General features: G+C 40.3%; 1 protein-coding gene and 2 long non-coding RNA genes across 6 annotated transcripts; 1 reads left to right on the forward strand and 2 right to left on the reverse strand.

The window, feature by feature from the left end:
- The first annotated feature begins 1059 nt into the window (after positions 1-1059).
- Positions 1060-22094, forward strand: LOC147152371 (protocadherin-10-like). Of its 3 annotated transcripts, XM_086024063.1 has the most exons (6): positions 1060-4093; positions 5237-5295; positions 5513-5619; positions 16522-16679; positions 16798-16860; positions 19932-22094. In XM_086024063.1, the coding sequence occupies exons 1-5, from the start codon at positions 1580-1582 to the stop codon at positions 16858-16860; spliced, it is 2901 nt and encodes a 966-aa protein (XP_085880189.1). In that variant the 5' UTR covers positions 1060-1579; the 3' UTR covers positions 19932-22094. The 3 variants fall into 3 exon arrangements, 2 of the variants coding, with proteins under 2 accessions (XP_085880189.1, XP_085880190.1); XM_086024064.1 differs by lacking the exon at positions 16798-16860 and having other exon boundaries at positions 19932-22093; XR_015085763.1 differs by lacking the exons at positions 16522-16679; positions 16798-16860; positions 19932-22094 and having other exon boundaries at positions 1060-3928; positions 3994-4093; positions 5513-5592.
- LOC147152372 (uncharacterized) lies at positions 13111-14941 on the reverse strand. Of its 2 annotated transcripts, XR_015085682.1 has the most exons (4): positions 14775-14941; positions 14484-14555; positions 13984-14058; positions 13111-13371 (listed from the first exon to the last, which is right to left on the reverse strand). It is a non-coding gene; the product is annotated as an uncharacterized LOC147152372 (long non-coding RNA). The 2 variants fall into 2 exon arrangements; XR_015085681.1 differs by lacking the exon at positions 14775-14941 and having other exon boundaries at positions 14484-14728.
- On the reverse strand, positions 15736-25960 carry LOC147152373 (uncharacterized). Its single transcript, XR_015085764.1, has 5 exons — positions 25838-25960; positions 24912-24998; positions 23935-24081; positions 20057-20257; positions 15736-16723 (listed from the first exon to the last, which is right to left on the reverse strand). It is a non-coding gene; the product is annotated as an uncharacterized LOC147152373 (long non-coding RNA).
- Positions 25961-26505: the final 545 nt, after the last annotated feature.

Below are 26505 nucleotides of genomic sequence, written 5' to 3' on the forward strand. Positions count from 1 at the left end.
ATATTGTGTGGACAGAGGCGAAGTGGTCCAAAGTTTACTACAGTGATGAAAGTAAGTTTAATTTGTTTGGGTCTGATGGGAAAACATTATTTTCGGCGAAAAACTGGGGAAAGACTGAACCCAAAGTGTGTGAAGAAAGTGAAAGGTGGAGGAGGAAGTGTCATGGTTTGGGGCATGTTTTCTGCAGCAGGAGTTGGGCCTCTCATACAGTTACATGGTGCTGAAGTCATTCAAAGCAAAGGTCTGTACACTTCCTATTAATTGCTGACTGTTGTAACCTTCAGAAAATGTTTGCTATCTTTTTCCATGCTATGGTCGCTGTAGTTCTATTTTTTTTCTAAACAACGTTTTTGTTCAAACGCCTTGATTATTTTGTTTAAAAAAACAGTTTTACTTGCATGGTACAGCGATGATAAAAAAAAAAAAAAATCAACTGTTGAGGAGTGTAGATAATTTAATTCCATAAAAAAAACAGTTATATATACACTTTATTGTATACGTTACAATTAGTCTTCAAAGGTTTGCATGGATGGACTGCCTAATAAGATTCAACAACTAACATCCTAAATTATTAAATCATTTAATTATTATTATTATTATTATTATTATTATTATTATTATTATTATTATTATTATTATTATTATTGATAAAGCGGTTCAGATAATAGATGGATGTTATTATTATTATCATCATCATAATAATCATCATGATCATCATCATCATTATTATTACTACATAAATAGTCCAAGAGAGATGTTAAATAATGTAAATGGTTGAAGTCGTACTGGACCATATTCGTAACATTGGAGCATTTATTTATTTATTTATTTATTTATTTATTTAAATTATTCGGCTACTTGAAGGCGCGCCACAGTTGAATGTAGTTAGATGGAGGAGAAATAAGTGGGCGGGGCCATCATTGCCGATCAATACAAGCCAACAAATCAGGAGAGTTCTCCGGCTGATTTACAACCGCGGCGGCCAGGGGGAGGCGCGACGGGTGCGTGCGTGGTTGCGTGTGCGTCAAGGGTGGGAGCAAATAGTTGAGTGAACAGCATCCTGACAAAGCGGATAGGAAGAGAACGCAGAGGGAGCACAGTGCCAAGAAGAGACATGGAGCCAGAATACTAAGAAGACAAGTTAGCGACACATCACCCGTGCATCGCACTTCTTGAGTGGATTATTCATTTTCTTTTTTTTTCTTTTTTTTTTAAACCCAGCCAATTTCCTGCTATCACTCATCCCTCACTGCGTTTTACTGGATTGCGCGCTGTTCCATGGCGCATTTGAAAAGCAACTAGGAAATATGAACTGCTTTTTTTAAAGGTTTTTTTTTTTTTGTTAACATGTCTCAATTTTTATAGAAACTTTTGAGGAGTGGAAAGATTTGTCCGGGTGCCTTACACATTTCTAGAAATTGTTGTACATTCAGACACCTTTTTCCACTGGGCTGAAACGGGTAGTGTAAATTAACATTTTATCCACCTAAAGCCTTGCTATATTTTCCTCAAGTGCACTTGTTTTTTTGTTGTTGTCTTTTTTGTTTGTTTGGTTGGATTTTTTTCAACCCCCCCGGCGATGATTGTGCTTTTAATGACCCTGTTCATCGCGGATGGAGTGCTCGCCCAAATCCGCTACTCGGTGCCGGAGGAGGCGGACCATGGCACCTTGGTGGGAAATATCGCTGAGGACCTGGGACTGGACCTTACCAAACTGACATCACGGCGTTTCCAAGTTGTGCCCAGCTCTCGGACACCCTACTTGGAAGTCAACGTGGAGAACGGCGTCCTGTTTGTCAACGAGAAAATAGACCGGGAGCAGATATGCAAGCAGAGCGCAAGCTGCCAGCTCAACATGGAGGTGTTCCTGGAGAACCCCTTGGAGCTTTTTCGAGTTGAGATCGAGGTGGTGGACATTAACGACAACCCGCCCAGCTTCCCCGAAACGGACATAACGGTGGAGATCTCCGAAAGCGCAACTCCCGGCACGCGCTTCCCCCTGGAGAGCGCCTTCGATCAGGATGTGGGCACCAATTCTTTACGCACGTATGATATCACCACTAACAACTACTTTTACCTGGACGTGCAGACCCAAACAGACGGGAACAAATTCGCCGAGCTGGTGCTGGAGAAGCCGCTGGACAGAGAGCAGCAGGCGGCTCACAGGTACGTGCTGACAGCGGTGGACGGCGGCCAGCCCCCCCGTACAGGCACCGCGCTGTTGGTGGTTCGAGTGCTGGACTCGAACGATAACGTGCCTGTGTTTGAGCAGCCCGTTTACGCAGTTACACTCTCGGAGAACGCGCCCGCAGGTACGCTTGTCATCCAACTGAATGCCACCGACGTGGACGAGGGGCTCAATGGCGAGATCGGCTATTCCTTCAGCAACCACATCTCCACCCGCGTCAAAGACATTTTCAGCATAGACCAGCGCTCAGGCCGCATCGAGGTGCGGGGGGAGGTGGATTTTGAGGAGAGCAGCCTGTATCAGATTTTTGTCCAGGCCAAGGACATGGGGCCAAACGCGGTGCCCGCGCATTGCAAGGTCCTAGTCACAGTCGTGGATGTGAATGACAATGCACCGGAGATCACCTTCAGCACTGTGACGGAGTCTGTCAGTGAAAAGGCGGCCCCCGGCACCGTCATTGCTTTGCTGAGTGTGACAGATTTGGACGCTGAAGAGAATGGACAAATCGATGTGGAAATCCTCGGCGAGGTCCCCTTCAAATTAAAATCATCCTTTCGGAATTATTTCACCATTGTGACTGATGGGTTGTTGAACAGGGAGCAGGCAGACTCCTATTCAGTGACCGTGGTGGCGAGGGATAAAGGTTCTCCTTCTCTTGCCACCAGCAAGTCCATTCGAGTCCAAGTGTCAGATGAGAATGACAATGCCCCCACGTTCACACAAGCCATATATGATGTCTATGTGACAGAAAATAATGTGCCCGGGGCGTATATACACGCAGTGACCGCTTTGGATCCTGACATCGGGCAGAATGCGCTCATCAGTTATTCCATATTAGAGTGCGAGATCCAGGGCATGTCGGTCAAAACGTACGTGTCAATAAACGAGGAGACAGGGTACTTATATGCACTGAGGTCCTTTGACTATGAACAACTGAAGGATTTCACATTTGTGGTCCAGGCAAAGGATGCAGGCACCCCAGAGCTTTCCACCAATGCCACGGTCAAAGTTATCATTGTGGACCAGAACGACAACGCCCCCCTAGTTTTGGCCCCTATGGGGAAGAACGGCACAGCGAAGGAGCCTCTACCTCGCTCAGCTGAGCCTGGTTACTTGGTGACGCGCATTGTGGCAATGGATGCGGACGATGGCGAGAATGCCAGGCTTTCGTACAGCATCCAGAGGGGGAATGAGAATGGCATGTTCAGGATGGATTGGAGGACAGGCGAACTCCGGACAGCGAGGCGGGTGTCAGCGAAACGAGACCCTCAGCAGTTGTACGACCTGCTGATTGAGGTGAGGGACCACGGTCAGCCTCCGCTGTCCTCCAGCGCCAGCATACTTGTGCTGTTGGTGGACAGCATGGCCGAGGGTCGCGGCACCGGAGACCGAGGAGGGACCGCCAAAGCCAAAGAAAGCAGCCTGGACCTCACACTCATACTCATCATCGCCTTGGGCTCCGTCTCCTTTATATTCCTCCTGATCATGATTGTGCTGGCCGTGCGTTGCCAAAAGGAAAAGAAGCTCAACATTTACACCTGCTTGACCAGCGACTGCTGTCTGGGCTGCAGCTCCTGCTGCTCGCGACAAGGTCGGGCCCATAAGAAAAAGCTCAGCAAGTCTGATATCATGTTGGTGCAAAGTGCTGTAAATGTCAGTGGCGCAGGTACAGCTCAAGTCCCTGTGGAGGAATCAGGGAGCTTTGGCTCGCACCATCCAAATCAGAACTATTGTTACCAGGTATGTCTGACTCCTGAGTCTGCCAAAACCGACCTCCTGTTCCTAAAGCCGTGTAGTCCGTCTAGGAGCACAGACAGCGACCACAACCCATGTGGAGCCATAGTGACAGGGTACGCTGACCAGCAGCCTGACATCATATCAAACGGCAGTATACTATCAAATGAGGTAAGAAACCCTCTCATGCCATTACTGTGTACCTCTCCTTCCACAGTGAGACCCATAGCATGTTGACTGTCAAGCATCATCCATTATTCAGATGTCCCCCTTAAAGCGGAAGTCAACCCCCCCAAAAAATGTTCTATGCGCCTTCACTAGTCCAAACATAGGATTCGGATTAATTTGCGTTTGTGGAATATGAGTTAAGCAGCAAAATCCACCCGTTTTTAGACATCTCAGGGGGTGGCGATTTTGTCACTTCTGTCAACTGAAAAAGACATCACAGATGCTCAGGTAACGACCAATCATGGCTCACCTGTTCTCTGAAGCTGAGTCATGATGTTGTTTTTGTCGCGGGCCACATTGTAGTTACAGTGACCCTCGGAGGGCCGTTATTACTGTAAAATGTTATAAATGTTGAATCACCTCCTCATATATATATATATATATATATATATATATATATATATATATATATATATATATATATACAGTACACAACAAATTGACGGGTCAGAACTCTAGAAAAATAGTTTGTTCAACTGTTGTTCAAGTTACTGTAATAACGTAAGAAGAAAATGCTTGCAATATTTCTGCATTATTATTTATTACATATTTTCAATTTGGTACCAATTTTAGCAAGACTCATGGAAGTTGCTTGATTAGCTTTCACAGGCCACATAAAATGATGTAGCGACCCAGATCCGGCACCTGGCTCTTGAGTTTCATACCTGTCACATAAACTGTCATGTCTACTCAAATGTGTTAAAATAGATTTTCATTAAACCATTATGAATTGGGTGCTGTGCTTGCTATTGTACATTTCACTAAAAGGAGCACAAATGACAGCGGTTAACAGAATGGATACTCACTCGGACGTTTCAAAATATGTATTCCAGTCACGGTGCTATTGACTTATACAGGCTCAACATTTACCACTTTATATCGGCCAAATGAAAAACTCTTTCATCGCAACACAAAACTACACTTTCCCCATCAGACATGAGTTGCATATATCAGGGCTGCATGTAATTCATAGCATAATATCAACATGGTGCTATGTGATTTGAAGGTGTGTCCTTTTTCCCCTTTGTTTTTCATTCAATGCAATTTTGGAAGGATATACAGAACCTTTACCCTTTTCTTTTCCAGACCAAACACCAGCGATCAGAGTTAAGCTACATGGTGGACAGGCCAAGACGTGTCAATAGGTAAATATGGAGAAAGAAAGATGTCATGTATGTAGCCTTTCTGTTGCTCACTCTATCACATCCACCTGTAAATGAAGGGCTTATCTACTGTCTTCAATCGCTGATTACTGCAGTGGCACTCGGGATGATGAGATGAGATCAGATAGATTGTCCCTGTGCTGTTTCGATACATTATGTTAATGGAAAACCACAAAGTGAATTAACCGTCTGGTTACAGCTCGGCATTCCAGGAGGCAGATCTGGTCAGCTCTAAAGACAGCGGCCATGGAGACAGCGAGCAGGGAGACAGTGACCACGATGCCATGAATCGAGGCCTTTCTTCTGGTAGGAAACAATTTATTCTTCTCTGATTCACTGCCATTATTTGCAAAACAGAGACTTGGCTGGTTTCTCGTGGACCGTCGTTGACATTTTGTTGATGAGCATGTGGCTTCTATTCATAGTGGATCCAGGGGCATATTGTGTTCGAAGCTGGTTGTAATCAGAGAGAAAGATGGCAATCGCGGCCAACATCATGTGGCACATCTCAGTCTGTGCAACAATCACTTTTTGTTCTGAGGGTTACCCATATTTAGACATTGCAATTGCTGTAGTGGCTCATGATTTTTACGTTCTCTAATAAAAAGTAGAGATGGACAGATGTGTTTTTTTCAGGGCTCAACCGATACCGATTACTAGTAGTCAAGGAGGCCGATTACCGATATCTGTCACCGATATTCATTTTCAATAATAAGGAAAATATTGGCGTCAATAAACAAAAAAAAATCTTAACTTTGCTGGAATGTCTTTAAGCATGTGTTTAGTGAAGATGATAACAATGATATTTTATTATTAATTTAAATTTTTGATAATATACTTGTTCCATGTATACTATGTTGAAACATTCTAACAAAGTTCAGGGTGCTACCAAAAAAAAAAGAATGAAAACTTAAAAAATAGCTCGCTATAATTTTCTACAGTAAATACAATTTAAAAATGACAAAAGTTAAAATTTCACTTATCTTTGTTTTGATTTCAAATAAAAACAAAAGGGGCTGAGTGTTCCCTGGGTCAGTACTATATCTTATAAAGTTAACTGAAAATTGAAATACATAGTTCCCTGAAGTTAACAGTTTTAAATTGATTCAATAACGGCCATTAGATTTTTTTAAAAAGCCCGATACCGATAGTAGTCAAAATGCTGAATACCGGTGCCGATAATCAGCCTGGCCGATAATCGGTCCATCCCTAGCAAAAAGCGAGGAGAACATAGAACATGATGGAGCTTGATTAGATAGATGTGACTTTGGAAATCTGCGTGTTCACTGGAAATGGGGAAATGGATTGCATTGTTAGGAGGTTATGTTTTATTCCTATTGTTTTTTTTTGTTGTTGTTTTTTTAACATTCTGCAAATACATTTTTGTGGGGAGGTGAGTCATGTGGAGAAGGAAGAACACAATTAATTTTGCTGCTTGCTTAAGGTAATGGAGCATGTGCATGATTTTTTTTTCCCCCTAGACTTGTTGACTTTGCTAGGGAGGGCGCTGAAAAAAAGATTTCGATTGATTTCTCACTGAATAATACATACAGTGTATTGTAATGACAAACATTTGCAGTAGGTTGCTATATAAGACGTTGCATGTTTTTTTTCGATCCAGTTTAGGATTGTGTGACTTGAGGTCTACGCCACATTTTTTTTCCCTCTGAAGGCATGTTGATTTAATGTTGCTGTTTGTAAATACGCAGCGAAGTTAATGATGAGCCTGCGCCCTGTGAACTCAATCACTCGGCGCTGGAGACTACTCGACTGAATGTGACGTGCCTTTTAATGAGGCTGCGTCAAATGCACCGAGGAGTGAGCCCTTGCAAACAAAACAGTTGTTCATTCCTTCATTCAGTTAGTAATGTGGTCATTGTAGCTTTTCCCTCCAAATGCACTCAGTGGGTAATTTCCCCCAATACTTTCTGTCACAAGGTCTTTTTTTTTTTTTTTTTTATCTTCTTAATAATAAAGTATCTATCTATTTGTACAAAAGGCCCCAGAGAGTTATGAATGCTGTTTGAGTGCTTCATTTCGTGCTCAGCTTTCTTTGATTGTGGGCCCCCGTGCAGGTGGAGCCTATCACCATGCCTGCAATGCTTCATGTCACTGTTGTGCCAAAGTGCAGCTTTCTCGCCACTTACACCAGTATGCTAAAATGGTTTACATACACCTCAGTGGCAGAAAGAGCTGCCAAGACTTTGCGTTAGCCACAATAAGTTCACGGATTAGGCTCTCTCTCTCTTTCTCTGAGTTTTAAACCAATGCCATTTATGTTTAATTTAAGCAGCTGCAGCTGCTGCTTGTAGCTGGACGTGTCCTGTTTCCTGCGTATTAGCATTTTGAATGCCAGCCCCTTCTGTTCAACAAAAGAGGAGCTCACCACTACATGTTTGTAAACATGTACATCAATACAAGAACCTGAATTAATAGACTAATAAATAAGGCAGTCTTTTGCAAATGGGTAATTCTCTGATCAATCATTATGAGTCTATACAAACAGCCTCATCAGACTCTGACAGTTTTGATAACATCAAAAAGTCCTCAATTGAAGATTAATTTGGTCTTTCTTTCAGCTGCAAACATTACATCCCGAATAGGAACTGATTCATCTTTTAAGCGCTACAGTTCACTGCAAAAATAAGTAACAATCAGCACACAAAAGCCACAAATTGTAATAGACATTTATTATTGAATCGTGGATGGATGTATTAAAAAAAATAATTCTATAAATGTGTCAGTATGTTATTGTGAAAGTGAACAGCAGAAGCCATCTCTGACTCAGTGCGACCATCCTGTGACAGTCTAGGATACGTTTAACTGTGTGCCATGCAAAGAAAATGTTAATTTAGCAAACCTTTCGTGCATCTCCAATAATGTTTGGGCTGCATTCTAGAGTTAGGTAGGTAGTAATGCTACCTTTTTTACACACTACTTTGTTTAGTCAGAATGACCTTTCCACAGTTTTATTAAATGCACTGGCCTTATCCACCAAGTCACCTCTTTGACGTTGTTGATGTGGGAATAGGATATTACTACTTTGTTGCTGGATTATCAGTCAGTTTAGTGACTTTGAACTGTGCTGTAAATCTGTTTGATTAGGATAATTGATAGCCCCGCAGCTTCTGTGAACTGGGTTGGTTTAGCAGAGCCAAAAATGTACCTTTAGTTGTACTAGGTGTTTCAAAACACACAATAATTGCAAAAAACATACACATAGTGAAACAATTTTGTGGGACTTTTCTCATTTTTTTTAAGGTGGTATTTTAATTTGACATTTATTGTGTAATGCAAATGAAATTTGTTTCGTTTCATTTTATCAATGACATACTTCCATGTGCACATAAGATTTGTTGTCATCTGGTGTATATGGCCGTCTTTCTTCTTTGTTTGTGTACATGTAAAAATAACTTTTGACTTCTGCTTATTGGAAACAAACACATAGATCAACTGCCAGATTATTGGCGAGAGGCCCAAAAAAACAATCGGGATGTATACAAATGTACGTACATAATGAAAACAATATGCAGATGGCTTCTTAGTGAGCTCTACGACAGAACAGTAAAATGACTATTGTTGTTAATTCATTAAAAGAAATGCAGTTTTACTATATATATATATATATATATATATATATATATATATATATATATATATATATATATATATATATATATATATATATATATATATATAAAGATTATAGTAATTTGTTTGCATACCCGAACCAATAAGAAGCGGTGTTAATGGGTTGAATGTCTTACTTTATTCATGTCCGACTTCTCAGAGAGGCCCCAGTGGGCTGGCTCAAATTTGAATTTATGAATTTAATTTGAAAATTGTCATTTCTGTTCAAAATAGTAAATGTCAGACCTCAAAGAAATAGATGAGTCCACTTTAAAGCACCCTAATTGTATTCTAAGTACCGGTACACAACAGCATGCAATGTAACTTGCAACACCTCCTGCAAACTTTTCTTTGCAACTACCTTTAAAAAAACAAATCAGCATGCAAAAATAGCCAGAATAAACTCATATAATGTATGCGCGTTTGTAATCTGAAGCTGATTTTATCTCCTGAAAACAATACATGGGTGTAAATAGTAGTGACATTGATCTCCTGAGTTAGGTCAAAGAAATCTGCTGTGCCAGGGGTCGGCAACCTTTAACAGTCAAAGGGCCATTTCGACCCGGTTTCCACGGAAAAGAAAGCCTTGGGAGCCGCAAATACTTTTTGACACTAACCTCCAAAAAACACCAGCGTTTTTGAGTTCCCAGGCACCCCTTCGTTCAAGTTGTATAATACCTTATTACTATTGCACACTCACGTCCACATAATACTACGTACAAAATACATTAAATCTGTAATTTGACACTTGAGTTGATTAAAAGAGTATAAAACCCAAGCCGGCGACATCCAAGTTTTTCAGAGTCCATGCTCAGCGTGCCTCCAACCTTCGAAACGTCACACCAGCAAACAACCTGCCCTATACAATACATCTTCATTTTGACTCCAATGCCTTCACAAAACACCTTCTTTCTGGTTTAAAGACATGAGTAATGCAGTAAATAAAACAATGATCCAACTAACCGCGTCCAAGTTGCACATTAAAATGAAACTGAGACTCACCTCACGACACACGTGAGGGGGTCTTTTTGCAACGAAGCATCTCATCGATCCATATTAAACAAGTTGACACAATGCAGCAAACCATACTATTTTCATTCGTTATTGCTTAAAAAAAAAGGCTGCAATCAGCAGACGGCCATGGTGCACACACTTCCGGCCGTGAAATCGTGCTTTATTTGAGTATTTGCTATTTTCACCGCTTTAAATACAATTGCATAAAAAGGACAGACGAAGTAGGGACGGACCATTGGAATTCATTTGTGATTTAAAAAAAAAAAAAAAGAAAAAAGGGGTTTGACCATTTTTGGACGTCCGAGATGTTCAACCGACAGTGACTATATAATTTAATTTTAATATTTTAAAGTCATAATCGTACAACTGCAGTTAAAGAACAAACACACACATATAAAATACTTTGTCCAGATATTCTGCAGTTTCGGTGTCGCTGGCAGCAGGCGTGGCAGAAGACAGCCACGCATGCCGGCTGTTTCCTGTGCTGTCAAACGTCTCTGAGGAAGGCGAATGCTGATCACCAAAATTGCACAGTGTCTGAAGAAAGAAGTTAAAAACGTTGACTTAATAAAAAGACATGATACACGTTTTTGAGACAAATAACATGCACTTCAATCGCACACTTAAAATTTATTTTCCCCAAGCCAGGCAGAGCCTCAACATAAGGATGAAAGGAGCCGCATGCTGCAGGTTGCCGACCCCTGCGCTGTGCAATTCAAGTTGTCCTCATTAAGCAGGGGTGGGCAGTTTTGGTTGTCGAGGGCCGGTATCTTGGATGTTCTATACAGTATGTCTCCCTCCTCCAACACACCTGACTGAAATGATCAGCTCATCAACAAGCTCCACAGAAGCTGGATAACAATCCTGATCATTTGAATCAGATGTGTTGGAGCAGGGAGACAAAAAATATCCATGATAGCGGCCCTCGAGGAGACCGGAGTTGCCCACCTCTGTGCTATACTGCCAAAGCACATCAATGTAGTCAATGTCATGCACTTGGTGAAATTCAGCCAAGGCACTATTTTTTTACAATCGCCAGCACTGTCCTCCCGAAATTCACTCCCATCTCCCTTTGGCTGCCAATAGGAATTCCTCTTTAGCGCTGCAGCCCACGTTATCACTGTGGTAGCAGCTCACTGAGCAGTAATTCATTTTTCCCACCTCTACATACCAATTATCAAATGAAGGTTATTAGTAGGGCTTTGCTTTTGCCCCACAATGGGTACCATGTGGAATGCTAAGATAGTAGAAGAAATGAGGGTCAGCATGCCCCCTTTTTGCTGTCTTGGCATTGGCTTCTTGACTTGGGCTGTGTTCGGAAAATATGTTGACGCAGTTCATACTCAGGATAGATACTATTGTTGGCAGCCAGTGCTGACTGTCTTCCCTGAGAAAATAGTTACAGAACTAGTTAATTCAGAGATTTAAAAAAAACATTTTTTTAAATAGTTGCAGAAACTATTTCATTCCGAGATAAGGGCATCACCCAAAAGTTGTATTCATTTTTCAATCACTGCAGCAATAATGGTTTCATCCTTATGATTCGTTTCCAATTGTCTGGTGTGCGTTTTCCATTTTTACCAAAATGTCAAGAAGGCTTTATATAGCTGTGTGTGTGTTAGGGGGCGTGCAAGCGTGTGTGCACGCGTATGTGACGATTCTTTAAGTGAGTATAAATGAGACAGACCACGCTCCCATTTGAGTTTAATGCGCTATCTATTTTAGTAATGGGGTTTGTATGCGGTGATGGTTTTAAATTTGCTCAAAACAATACATTGCTGCCTGTGTTGCTGTGTGCTGCATTGCTTGAGCTATCTATCGTTCAATCTTTCTATATATACAGTGTGTGTGTGTGTGTGTATATATATATATATATATATATATATATATATATATATATATATATATATATATATAAACCTCAAGCAACACAAGTTAGTTGTTTCTGCCTGTATGAGGCACCATATTAAAATGTAATGTGATGTCGTATTTATGGCATGTTGGTTAATATTTAATAAGAAACCCTTCTTGTTAGGAGCCTGGGCACTTTTCCAAGCTGTTAGTGACGGCAAACCAAATTAATCCGCTTTGTAACAAAGCAAATTCCCCCTTTGCTGACCGCCGCTGACACACATAAGACAACAAACACACACACATGCACGCTTACTGGAATGGCAGCGGTTTTAGCCTAATCGGGCTGTATTCGGGGAGGGGGGGGGGGATTAGCTGCAGATAGCTTGAACTGTACATTTCAGATTTTTGCCATAAACAGGGACTCAGACACAAATACAAACCGAGCGGATTTAGGTTTTAGAAAAAAAAATGCATACACAAGTTTGGTATTTTCTTCAGACCAGCAATGCAATGAAACTCATTTCCTTTTGAACTCACAGTCAACCTTTACTTCAAGACAATAGCGTGAAAATATGATACAGTAGTGAGTGTTTTGCTTGGTCCGGTCACACAACCACACACGCACTTATGCGCACACAGACCAACGCACACAACCTCAAAACGAATCTAAAAAGCGCAGCTGTTTCTGAGTGTATACCGGTTTATGGACTGGAAATAATTGATTGTTAGAATTTACAGTAAATTACTGGCAAAAAAGTTGCCAGCTAATCATTGTAAAATCCTAGTTAATTACTATAAAATATATTACAACATTGCTGTAAACGTTTTACAAGTTTTTACTGTATATAAATTACAATTACATACTGTATTCTTATTTTTAGAAAACAGCAACTCATCGTAATCTAGTTTACAACTTTTTCTTGTATTCTAATAAATTACAGTAATTACCCGGCAACTAACGTTGTCAGTAAATTCCTGTAAATAAATGATGCAGTACGTTGTTGTAAAATGTTTTTACAGTTAATAATGTTTCTTACATGATCTGCTTTGCAAATTATGCAGATTGTGAATGAAACAAACAATAGCACAATTTCAGAGATGCTACAAAACATGTTTATTAAACTTTGTGAAAAGAACATCATCAAACCTTTTGAATCCTAAGCAGAAAGCCATGCCAAGTCCATCAGCCACCCCAGCAGGGAGGAGACATGAGGATTGATGGTGTTCTTCAGCTTTGCTGTTTTCGTGCCACTAGTGGGGTTGATTCCAACAAAACATCGAAAATAAACACACAAAACTTAACATCCAAATCCCATCACACGACATAGGTCACAGTAGCCCTGGCGTCAGACCTCCAAAATCGAATAAGTTTACCCATTTTTCTAAAAGGGCATTTGTGCCAAATAGGAAGAAACGCTCTCCCCTAGTTCTGGATTTATGCTATCCAGTCAATGCTGTTCAGTGCGTAGGCATTACAAATACTGTATAGCAGTATACTAAGCAGTATAAGAAGTCTTGCAGAGTCAGGAAGCAGCAGTGTTCTTTCTGCCTTCCCAATACCTAAAATCAAAACAAAACCAACCAGAGAAAAATGGCAATTACTTTCAGTCTCACTTTTGAGTATACCATCATAACTCTAACCAATACAACTTATTAGCATACAGTACCTCTAAAATTAAAAGAAAGGGTAGGTTGTGAGAAAAGGGCTGCAGAAATGTCTTTCAAAGGTTGACTTTTCAGTTTTATAAGTGAGAGGTCATTCCACTTGAGTAAAGAACATGTATACTTCTGCTATACCTGCAAACTAAATTTCAAACACCACATCTGCAAAATGAGTTATGAGTAAAATTCTAGCCTGATGCCTAGTTTGTGAGATGACAGACACGCACACAACCCAATGCATGATTTCTTGGCTGAGATAATAGTATAGTGCGTGTAGGCAAATTTTGTTTTCTAGAGGTAACATTTGGACACAAACTGAATCCCAAATAAACTCACTGGAACAGACTGTACAGTTTATAAATGAGATTAACATTACTGGCTGGAACAAACCCAGGGGTACAAACGTTATGCGGCAGCAACACATAAACTTGCATGCAAAGAAAAGAAGCCTTATGCATTGGGTGTTTTCCTATTGCTTTGTTACAGTTTAACTAGTATAAGATGTTTTACCTGAAAATCCCCTTCAATTGCATTTGGTCACCGTGGGCTTTGGTGGTGGTGCTCACTGTTTGGATCCCTCTAGCTCTGTAACAATATGAAGCACAAGTTGCAAAACTCGATGTGGGAGATTATTCATTTCTTATTTTTAACTAACGGGACTGTGTCTATGATAGCAGAGCAACAAACGCAGAAAAGCGAGCGAATTTTTAGACAGTAATTTAAACCCAATGCCTACAAAGATAGCTTTTCCAGCTCGGTCCAAAACGTTCCAAATCACCACTAATTTAAGACTTAATCGAATAAAACTGTCTCTGCCGACATCATTACTGCAACTCCCCAAATCCCTTCTGCAGCTGAATGCATACTGTACGTTACCTTAGCTGTAGTGTTGCCTGTTTTTTGGGAGAATTGCGATGTGAAGACGATACAGACTGCCCTCGTGCTAAATGTTACATCCGCCTTAGCTAAAGTTATGGAAGATAACCGTCAATGAAACAAATACTACTCACCAATCCGCTGAATTCTAAGGCTTGCTCCGGTGGCTACAGGATCTGACATTGCTTCCTCTCCTCACGGAAATTCTAACAGTATTTACAGTAGTAACAATAACAGTATTTACCTGGAATACAATATAATCTATATGCCTGAACACAATTGCGGTAAATTTTACAATATTTAACCGCAAAGTTATGCAGCAGGTTACTATATATTTTTTTACCCATAATGCATTGCGGTATACGGTTTAACAATGTCAAATGAAAAAACAATAAGATACTGTAAATTTTTACTGTGGAAATTACATCAATTTGTTACCACATCTTGGCAGAGTACGGCCCAGGTGCACATTTGGTCCGCTCACAGTCTCTGACCGGCCCTCACAGTGACCATGAAGTCAAAGTAAAATTTCCATCCTCGCAAATGCTCTCACACGAGAGGGGCGAGCGCAGAAAGGGGGCACGGTCTAACATGCAGCCCTCACATTTATACTGTCTTCAAAATCTAAACTTAATGTGGGCTGGACTCCTCCCTGGCTGGCCCTGCCTATGGGGCTGATCTTCACCAGCTTGGTCGGATCAGAGCACACTGACTCTAACTCTTTCAAGGGATGTCAGTAAATGTGTAATTGCCATATTGGTTTTTGGTTAACCTGTTGGCTAATATCTAGCCCTTGTTATAGATTTAGATCCTTCACTAGTACAAGCGACGTAACGAGCAAGAGCTACGATGTGTGCCTGAAGTGTTGCCAATTTAGCAACGTTTTTGCTATGTTAAGCGACTTTTCCGGCCCCTTCTACCAACAACTTAAAACAAAGAGGCTAGCAAAAATGAAAACGGGGGTCTTTAATGCTAGCAACATTTTCATTTCCTGCACGGTGGAGGGAAGAGGGCCAAAAAGATAGAGCCAGATAATACTGTACACAAATCTACAGGTTCATATACTGTACTGTGTATTGAGTACATTACAAGTCATCACTATCAATAATAGACTTCTCGCTTAACACTTTATTTGGGAGCGCCGACTAAGACTGGCTAATACGAGTTGGGCGTTGATGCACGCAATTATTGCTATTTTTTTATAGTGTGAAGAGTGCGTAGCTGTGAAGTGTAATTTTAATAACTGTTTATTAATAAAAATTCGAATAATATAATTTCCAAATTCATAACAATGCAGACCATATTTACACATAGCAATTTATTGAAACAAGACAATATGCTTTTTCTGAATACATAAAAAATAATATAGACAAAGTTGAGGTTCCCATGTTGACTTGGCCCTCGGCAAGCAGTCCAGTTTTCCACGTGGCCCCTTCGCAAAATTAATTGCCCACCCCTGGTGTCTACTGTGTGTGTTGAGTGTGTGTGCGTGCATGTGCATGCGTGTTTGTGTGTGTATATTTAACTACATTGCATTTGATTTGGGCATACGTTTTTCATTGATTTGTGAATGCAACAGAGACAGTCCGAGTAGAATAAGAAAAATACATTCAACTATTTATTTCAGACAGTGACGTGGATCTTCAGTTTTGTATTATTGCAGCACGTTGTTCTCTCTTTCATCATCGGCGTTACGTTCCAGACCCATCCACATTAATAAGTGAACATACACATAAAAGCATCTAAGCCGAGCTCCAACGTGTGAGTCCGAGTATTCCAGCTGGTCGACTGCTGTCACTTCCCCCCGTTTGCTTCCCCAGTTGGGGTTTGTGTTTTTGTCATAATCGAGGAGAAGTAGGAAATACTCAGTTGTAACTCATTTTTTGAAAAACTATCAAGTACATACAGTGTGCATGCAGTTCTTTTTCAAATTAATGTGTGGGTGTAGTCTTTGAAGTTTTCAAATTTATTGTGCGGGTGGCTTTGATCACAATGATGGAGAAATAGACAGCCCTAATGTGAAGAATCAAAGAGCATGATGCATAGCACACCTTCTGTTCTGGAAAACTAGGAGACGTTTAATTCCTTGTTAACACTCCATATAACCGAAGACCTAAATGCATGTTTTTATTCCTGTTCCTCATACTTTCCACACGCTCTCCTTGCCTACAGGCGCTGATCTGTTCTCTAACTGCACAGAGGAGTGCAAGGCGCTGGGCCACTCTGATCGCTGCTGGATGCCAAGCTTCATGCCCACGGACGGGCGGCAGGGCCCAGACTACCGCAGTAATCTCCATGTGCCGGGTATGGACTCGGTTCCAGACACAGAGGTATTTCAAAGCGCTGATCAAATGGCCGATAAGTCATTCTCCACCTTTGGCAAGGAGATACCTGTCAGTCACCAATACAAATGTCTTCACCACCATCCCCACCATCACGGCACTCTAGAGAGGAAAGAGTTGGAAAAATTTCTGCCTAGCTCCAAATCACCTTATACTTCAGCATATATAAGTGAGTATCCTTTTTTTCTACGGCCTGAGTGCCTGCCCTATATTCTCTGATCTGGCCATCCAATTAGGGGAAAAGAGAATAATTCGAATTCAATTTTCTCCCTGAATTGGCTGGTGGAAAGAAGCGTGAAATTAATTTCAGATCTGACCCATGTTCTGGCCTCTTGTCAAAGTGTTTAACTAACTCTTCCCTCTTACTAAAGTATCTCTGTTATCTCCCACTGTAATGATGTCATCCTCCCTCACCTTTCCAATGCATCCTACATACAGCACTGAAAGGCTGCCGAAGTGCTTTTAAAACTCAATGTGCCACTGTCTCGTATGGGGAAATGGCTGCAGACATTCACTCAGTCAGCAAGCCATACAGGAAAAATTGCTGCTTAAAAAGTGTTGAACAATGTCATTGTCATTCAGCGGTCGTCTCTGGAGCTAAGGGGGAAAAAAAAATAATTAAAAAAAACATCTTCAGATGATTGAGGGGAGGAAAAAAAGGTGGGCAAAATGGCACATTTCCTGTTGAATTGCTGTTTCTAAACTGTCATTCAAAGAGATACAGCCTCAATCACTGCAATTTGGTGATAATGCTTAATTATAATTTTGCAGCGACTGAAGTGCCCCCCCTCTCTCATCAGCAGACACAGCTAGCTGGAATTTTGAGACTGTCTGAACCCAACTGCTTTCCCAGCGCTATCATTTAAAACCACAGCATGCTGTTAAGAACAGAAGGGAAAATGTTTTCTTGTTTGCTTTTAATTAATGCTGAAGCCACGATCCATACCTTCCCTGCCATTTTTCATCTGTGATCAAACATGCATAATGAAAACAAATCCCTTCCTTTTTTTTAACTGTGTGATGACTGCTGATAAAGTGCAAAGTGAACCGTTGTCTATTCACGGTTCCCTTTTGACCCATTTCTGTTTTTTTTTCTTTCTGTTCAACCAATCCTCAGCTATTCATTAAAAAAGTCATCTCTTAAGTTCTTTTTTGATGTTTTCATCCTAAAATGTGACAAGATGGTACAAAAGTCCTGGCTAATAGATTAACAGTATTTAGTGCCAATGATGGATTGTCACAGTGATACAGTGAATAATTTCGAGGTTTGTTGGAGAGGAACCCGGGCTGGTTTTGGAATTACGGAGAATCTTCGCTGCATGTTTCAAAATCAAATCATCTGTAAAATTAGTTTTAAGAGTAAGTTAATGTCAAATCTACAGTTACGCTATTCTTATAAGCAATTATAAACACTTTTGGGGGCATCAGTTACTCATCTTTTTTTTTTTTTGCTATTGCCTGTGGGAATTTGCAAAGCAGGAACAACTGATGTTTCCTTTTGTTTTGTGTTTTCTTGGTTGAGCGTCGATGTTCACTTGAAGCGGAAGTCAACCCAAGCCTATTTTTTTCAATTTGGGGCTAGTTGTGATATCATTTTCAGTCGACAGAAGTGACAAAATGGCCGCCCCAAGAGATGGCAAGCAAGTTATGATCCGATTTTATGAATGCTTTTGTGTCGTAACATGACTAACTAAAGCTGGATGTAAACTATACTGCGAGTCAAGTACAATCTTTGATAAGTGCAATTTATCCACACCATCTGTTGCACTAAAATCATACCTGCAATATATATATATATATATATATATATATATATATATATATATATATATATATATATATATATATATATATATATATATATATATATATATATAGATATATATATATAGATATATATATATAGATATATATATATATTTTTTCAAAATACTCAAAATGAAAAATAAAAAACAACCGAGAACCTTTGTTAGAACAACATCTACTGAACAATTTACCATGTATTAATAATGAGGTCAGAAGGTTACAATAAAATGCCATTTGCCGAAAATAAAAAGATCTCACTGGCAAAAAGCAATAAGCTACAGTTTTTTTCACGGCTCAGCTGAGCCCTGAGCAGTTGTGATGTCATTTTCAGTCGACAGAAGTGACAAAATGGCCGCCCCAAGAAATGGCTAAAAACAGGTGAATTAACTCTTATTCCACAAACGCAATATTTATCCTAATGCCTTGTTTCAACTAGTGAGCTTGCATAGAACATATTCTTGAAAAAAAGATTTGGGTTGACTTCTACTTTAAGCAAAGCAAATAACAGTGTAGTGCAAGACAGAGAGTTTACAGTCCTGGGCTTCACTTCCATGCCATGTAATTAGATGTGTATTTCTCCTTTTTAAATTGTTTATATGTCCGTTTCATGCATATGGTGCAAAGGGCTCCCTTTATCGCCACATTTCCCACGAACACCGCCACTCATTACCCTCTCAAACTAGATCACGGAAACCCTTATGCAAATAAGTGTGGTGGTGGCAGAGTGGGTGGTTGGCGTGGTTAAGAGGCAGCAACAGCAGTCATTGCTGAGTGGGGAGGGGGGAGGCGTAGGCGTAGGGAGGTAAGAAGGGTAGTGGAGGAAGGGATAGAATGATGATAACAAGAGACTGAATCCCTCTAATCTGATCAAGTCAGTGATACACAGACTCTTTTGTCCTGGGCGATGCAGGCCTGGGCCTGTTTTTGGGCTAGGGTGGGGTAAACAGGGGGAGGGGAGGATGATAGCCAGAGCTTGGAGATTACCATCGTGAAACTCAGACAACATGGAGGCGGGGGCTGGAAGAATGAAAGGGGGTGGGAAAGGGACTTTTTCAACTTTGTTTGATTCGAGACGCTTTCTTTTGTTGACGTCCTAAATAAATTGGCCATGCAGTATTCACCATCCATTCTACCCTTGCCAGAAAGACCCCAACAACCACCCGCCCACCCACCTCCTTGCCAACACCATTCACATCGCATAGCTGCACACTAATTATCCATGAACCATTTCTCAAAAATTGAAATAGCCCAGCTGAAGATCATGGAATGTGAGACATCCAATCACTCATTGTGTCATTGTGCACGTGGGCTGTGTGAATGAGGCCATAACTAAGCGGTGTTTGTCTTTTTTTTTTATTCCCCCCACCCCACACCGGAACACACTCACAACAGCACAATGCTAACCAGAACTTGTGTTTTCTTTGCTTCTTCTAGAGAGGAAAAGGTTTTACTAGTTCTTTTCGTATCGACATTCCGGAGACTGCATGAATTTGCACAATCATCCCCCAACAATGAAGACTATCCTGTCCAAGAAAAAAAACACACTCACACACACCCACCCACGAAATGAGGATGGGTGACTACATGACCCTCTCATCCCCTTCGTCCACTGGAATTCATCGGAGGAAAGGCTTCAGGGCAAGCCCACCCTTTGGTTCGGAAGACGTGGAGGAGGGGGAGAAGCATGGAATGAATGGCTGCAGGCAGGTAGATGAATGGCCTTACTGGGAGGACCTCATTGTCTCAGCAGGACTGAGAAACTGAAAATAAACAAAGGATGGACTGATGGCTATGGCGGAAAGGTGAAAATTAAACTTTGATCTATTTCTTTCCATTTGGTGTGAGCCTGTTTACAGCCCCGATGTATCTTGGAGGAAACTCGAAGCAGCTAGACATGAACAGACACAAGAAGGACAGCCACCACTGAGCCCTTTAGGCGATCGTACTCACCAACGCCAAATTGTACAGGAGATTCCTTGTGCATTTCTAAATGCAATGCCATTGTTTTCAAATTTTCTATTGTTTTTGTTGTCAGGTGTCTTTGTTTCAAAGTGTTTCAACTTGGCTAGCAATGTTGGAGACAGATTCATCTTTTTCAAGTTTAGCAAGTTCCTAATGTTATTATAATTATTTTTTAATTATTTCTTTGGGTTTCTTTTTCACCAGCTGACTTTGAGCAAGGACCCTAATGAGGATTTAGAAAAGAGATGTATGTTTTTCACCACCACTTTTGTGGGCTTTGAACAGTGTTCTTGAAGCATCAAGTAGTTTCTATCACACGTGAAAAGTGTTTACTGTACTCTTAAAAACTTTCAAGCTCAATATAAAACTATATATATATATAAATCTGTATTTACTCGTTATGGAGACGTGTTATCTGTTCCCGGGTTACGAATTCAGCTTTAATTTTTTTTTTTATTATAAGTGCCACTGCTGAAGGCTTGTACCATATTTTCCGGACTATATGTCACAGTTTTTTTCATAGTTTGGCCGGGGGTGCGACTTGTACTCTGGAGCGACTAGTGTAAAATTATTAACACATTATATTGTATCTCTTTTCTTTTCAACGTCAGCAAACAATACACCAAACAACCACAGGAGGGCGTTCTAAGGCTGCATATAAACCTGCATTACATATTGACTTTACAACGGGCAGAATAACATGTATAGTGTATATCATTTCACATCTTATTGTAACCCGCATGAAGAAACATAAAGATAAATCCTAAAAGCTATTAGAATGCATGAATGATTTAAACGGTTGAAATCTAACATTTTGATAAATAAGTAATTAAAATAGTATGATAAAGACAATTTGACTGTCTATCAATATACATCTATACAAATTGTATAATGCTGCTTTAAGACACTGGCTGGGGTCTTGCATCAGCCACGCTGAGAGCAGGGAAGAGAACAAAGAGATAATTACGACCGAATACATAAATAATTTTGGAGACTTGGAAACATTCTACACGGTCGGGGATAAATAAAAGACTTATTTAATCGATCTACAACTGTTTTGGTGAGTTTAAAGTTATCTTACCCTATCATTCTTGTATGCTACATGTGTGAATGTTAGCTAAATGTTACTATCGTAGCTTGGTGAAAATGATGTGTAGTAAGAGCACAATTAATTTCCTCCAAAAATGCGACTTATACTCAAGTGAGACTTATATATGTTTTTTTTCTTCTTTATTATGCATTTTATGGCTGGTGCGACTTGTACCTTCGGAGTGACTTATAGTCCGGAAAATATGGTACATCTCAGTGAGAGACAGAAAGAGAGTAACTGAATGGCCTTAGGAAATGTAAAACGTATTTGACATGTTTCATAACTTGTTTTTCACTTTTAGATATGATGAAAAAAACTTGTATAAAAATGACGTAATAGTTTAAAATTCATGGTAATTCTATGTCATTGTAATCAAAATTTGAATAGTTATTTTATAAAGTAACAAAAGAAGGATGCTAAATGTTTTCTACACAATGCAGTTGGATCCATCAAACACATTTCTCTTTTTACTACACATACAACCACAAGGACACCAATATGCCAACAATAAATTGAAAAATGATCAAAGAAAGGTTTTACGTGTTTTTATTTTTACCTGTTCATTGCTCAGAGCTAAGACCAAAACTCCCCATAATTTCACTCATTAGTCATTTATGGTTCTGCATTATGAAACAATTATATACAGTTTTTAAAAATGTCTGTGTAGACTCACAAAATATTTTAAAAATGAAGCTATAGATTCTATAACTTTATTTTGGATAAAATTATACGATATACAATAGACACATTTTTAAAAAGCATGCAATCACAATCGTGTAAGTGCCCAAGGTGCGTAAAGTCACAAGATCAGGATATCAGATTGTGATTTTGCTTTTTCCACATTACCATGATGCATTCAAATTGCAACATGTCAAAGTAAATAATCTGAATTGTGTCATTCGCAGGGTGCAGGTGTAGCCCTTTTCATGATGATCATCCTTTTCCTCACCACAACAGAAAGATGAATATATACATTTTTCTTTCCAGGCCTAGATGAGGCATTTGTTTTAGTTAACTCAACTTTGTGCACATTGTTACTTTTATTTCATGCGGAAAAACAATCCTTGTCAATGACTACAGATTTTCAGATGCTTAATCCGACTTTAAAATGAACGGTGGTGATTATTATACAAAACATATGATAATAAGGCTGACCTCAATAGATTCAGTATGTTGCATTACAAATCAAGAAAGAAAATCTGCTTTAGCGCCCTGTGCTGTCTCCTCTGTCATGTTGACACACTCCATAATCCGCTCATTCCTTTTTACAACAGTTTTGTGGATTTAGGGGCTCTTGTGTTTTTATCTGTCTCAAATGGATGTTGCGCTACTTACTAGATTATAGTATTAACAGATAGTGGTGAATTTATCATGTGTGCGATATCACAAAGAAGCTCTAAGTCAAGGGTCTGCAACATGCTACCCTTGGGCACCAGGTACTCCCCCAACCCCCACATACCACATGAGTAGCCTGTTCCTATATTATCTCTCCCGTGATGGGACATTGTTATTAGCCAGGAATGTTGTAGAAGTGATCATTTGAAAATGTAAACTTGCATAGAGATTTTGAGGGAAATAACACATTTCACATTGATATTGATCTTTTTCCCTACCTTGTTAAATCCTTGTTAATTTTTGTGAAAACAAATAACACGATCAGTCTTCATATAGATGAATAGCATTATTTCTTAATAACATATAATTAAAGCCTATAATTGGCTGGGGACCAGTCCAGGGTGTACCCGCCTGAGGTCAACTGGGATAGGCTCCAGCACACCCACGACCCAAATGAGGAGAAGCGGTATAGAAAATGGAAAGACTGATGGAATTTGAGTAGTTTGTTATTTCGGAAGTGTGTATGGAACTGGTAGACCCAAGAAGTAGCTGCAGTTTCAAATAGGTGTGCAGGTCGCTAGTCTAATCTTACTGTCATTTGTGAATATTTTATGGATAAACTGCATGCAGACAAAACTTTCAAAATTAGTGATCGAAACAACATAAGTATGACAGAAAAACACAGACATAAGAAGCAGTTCACTTTTCCAATTTCTTCATTTTTACAAATCCCATTTTTAGCTTGTAATGTTTGGAAAATAGCAAGGAGCAGCAATGTGAACCAGCAGCTCGAGCCCTTTTGTCACTGCATAATGAGGGCAGAGCTATCAGAGCTGCACCATTTAGATTGAGGACAAAAGTTGTACAGAGAGCAACTGCAGTATAATCATATCTTTCTTTTCTTTTTAAATAGAAGCTGTTATGTTTGACCTCCACTTGACACTAATCTCTGTCACAAGTCAAAAAGTTTTCATTTATGCAATGGAGTCGTCATATAACACTAACCATTAGCAGAATAAAAACCATAGTTTAATAGCAGAACCAACAAACCTGGAAGACTTATGGCCCACAAAAATCGACAAGCGGATTTGTAAAGGGTGCCATCCAAATGAAGGGAGAGTGAGCACTTGGCTTTCATTTCCACTGAGATGATTTGGTAGTGGATGGGATGAGGCTGGTGTGAGGGGCGGCGGGTTCCTGTGATAGTCAGTTTCAAAGTCACTTTCTGCACAAAGGCAAAGCAGATTAAAGGAGGTAACTTTCATGTCAGAGTGCTTCTGTGCCAATGCTGCTGGACATCACACCATAAAAAAGAATCAGTGCTTGAATTCCCTACAGATCTGTAGCTCTGGAAATAACTGCAGGCAAGAGTGTGATTCGTGAGCGTGACGGTTGATTATGGGCTACTCAGATGTGGATGAATGAATCTTAGACTCTGAGCAAAACTTATAATAAAGATAGAGAAGTGTGACGATGTTCCTTTGTGGTTCACATTACCAAAATCCATGACAGCAAAGACGGCAAAACACGCCTTTTTAAGATGAGTGTCATCTGACAAATCTCTAGTTTGTGTTACTTATTGTTTTACCAGTTCACAAGATTTGAGGATTAACTTGCTGCTTTGCCTATTGTCAATATTATTTTGCATTAATTAATTATGATTATTATTACGTTTGTTTGTTTGTTTATCTGGGTGTGCCCTGCAAATTGCTGGCTACCAATTCAGGGTGTACCCTGCCTACTGCCCAAAGATAGCTGGGATAGTTCCAGCAACCCCGCGACCCTCGTGAGGATAAATGGTTTAGATAATGGGTGAGTTATTACTAATATTATTGTTATTATTATTCTGCTTTGCTAGGAACAGGATCCGGTAGCACCACGGCCATATACTGTATATTAATGGACTAACAGCTGGCAACAAATGTGGCAACATTCGCCAAAGAGCTGTGAAACACCAATGAACCAAGAAGAAGGAGAAGAAGAAACAGACAGGAGTAGGAGTACAAGCAACTTGGATTGGATTTTACCCTTGGCCGCAATGTGGAGCGGGATTCTGGTTAATGGTAAGCAGTGGTGTTACCAGGATGCCAGGTGTGGGTGGGCATTAGTCTTACCTGGGGGGGCAAAAAAGTGCTACAATGCTCAAGTAGGTCAAAATCCAGCGTAGGGCTACTGCACCTTAAAACGTGTTTTGTTTTCTCCTTAATTGAGATAAGTGTTGTTGTGATTTTGGCTAAACAAATAAAAGTTGATTTGATTTAGATTTTTTATTTCCCATTCATCAGAACTACATCCAGTTTTCTTTGGGTGGGTAGAGTGTGTCCGTTGGTGGGCATAGCCCACCCCGACACCCCTCTGGTAACACCCCTGATGGTAAGCTATTTTAAAACCTTTGGGCATTTTAGAAGGTAAAACACCTACAGGCAACCACCAGCAAGCTCTTGCTGTACTTTTAAAGTTCAATAGATTGGCAAATAAGTGTATGTGAGTGTTTGTGTATGTAAAGCTCTTTGGGCGGGACAGGCGCAGTATGATATAGATAAACATACATATAGTGCACACCATTTACCATTTTAATCACTTGGGATGACTTTGGAAGTATGCCATTTTTTGGGGGGTGACGGACTGATGAAAGACGGACTGGTGGACTGGTGAAATTTACAGAGATGGGTATTTTACTAAATTTTGCCGGTTCGTCATCCGTCGGCGGCCTCGGTTCCCGTTTGTCATTTGTCAGTCTGTTGTTTTTTTCAAGCCGAACCAACCTGTTACATTGGTTCGTCAGTCCATCCGTTAGGTCGTTCATCAGTTAGTCCATCAGAAGTCCGTTGGTCCATCAGTCGGTCCGTTACACATGCACTTATTTGCCAGTCTATTGAACTAGTGGCTGCCTGCAGCTGTTTTAACTCCTAAAATGCCCAAAAGTTTTAACTTAAAGTTTAACATGTCTCACCAAAAAGAAAAGAAACCACATCTCTCGCTATCAACACTTAGCGCTCGAGGAGCGTTCAATGCCTGCTCACAGTGTGGGACATCTCAGCACAAATGCCAACAATTACTTATAATAAAACGACGTGAGATTTCTAACATGAAGTATTTCTTAATAAGGCGTGTTTTACTCCAAATAACTTTTCACCACAATCCGATTCTGAAAGTCACGAAAAGTGACGTGAATTCTTCAGTCAGCACGTAGACGGCCGAAGGACGAGCCTCGCAAAAGTAGCGGTAATGTTCGTTATAACAACAGCCAGGGGTGAGATGCAAAGAAATATATTACAGAAATAGTGTAACGAATTGGGTTATCTGTGTTGTATTCGAATTTGTGTCTTGGCAAGTTGTGTTGTTTCAGAGGTTAATGAATGCATCGCGCGGCTCGCTGGATTGGGGGGGCATGCGAGCGAGAGTAGCGGAGGTGGACGAAGAGGAGAGCCGTTGCTCTTTTTGACTGAACGGTTGTCGTACTGTATTGGCGTCGGCTGCGGGCCACAGTAGCCGGTTGGACTAATCAAAACGTGATAATTAAACTACGTCTGTGTTCTTGGAAGACGCTACAATATATTTTAAAGTGTGACGTCATTGGCAGGCGCGAAGGACTGCTACCCACACTGGCTTGCTGCGGGC

Source organism: Filicampus tigris, chromosome 2, assembly GCF_054856515.1.
Source record: "Filicampus tigris isolate MCC_2025a chromosome 2, RoL_Ftig_1.0, whole genome shotgun sequence".
Taxonomy (NCBI): Eukaryota; Metazoa; Chordata; class Actinopteri; order Syngnathiformes; family Syngnathidae; genus Filicampus; species Filicampus tigris.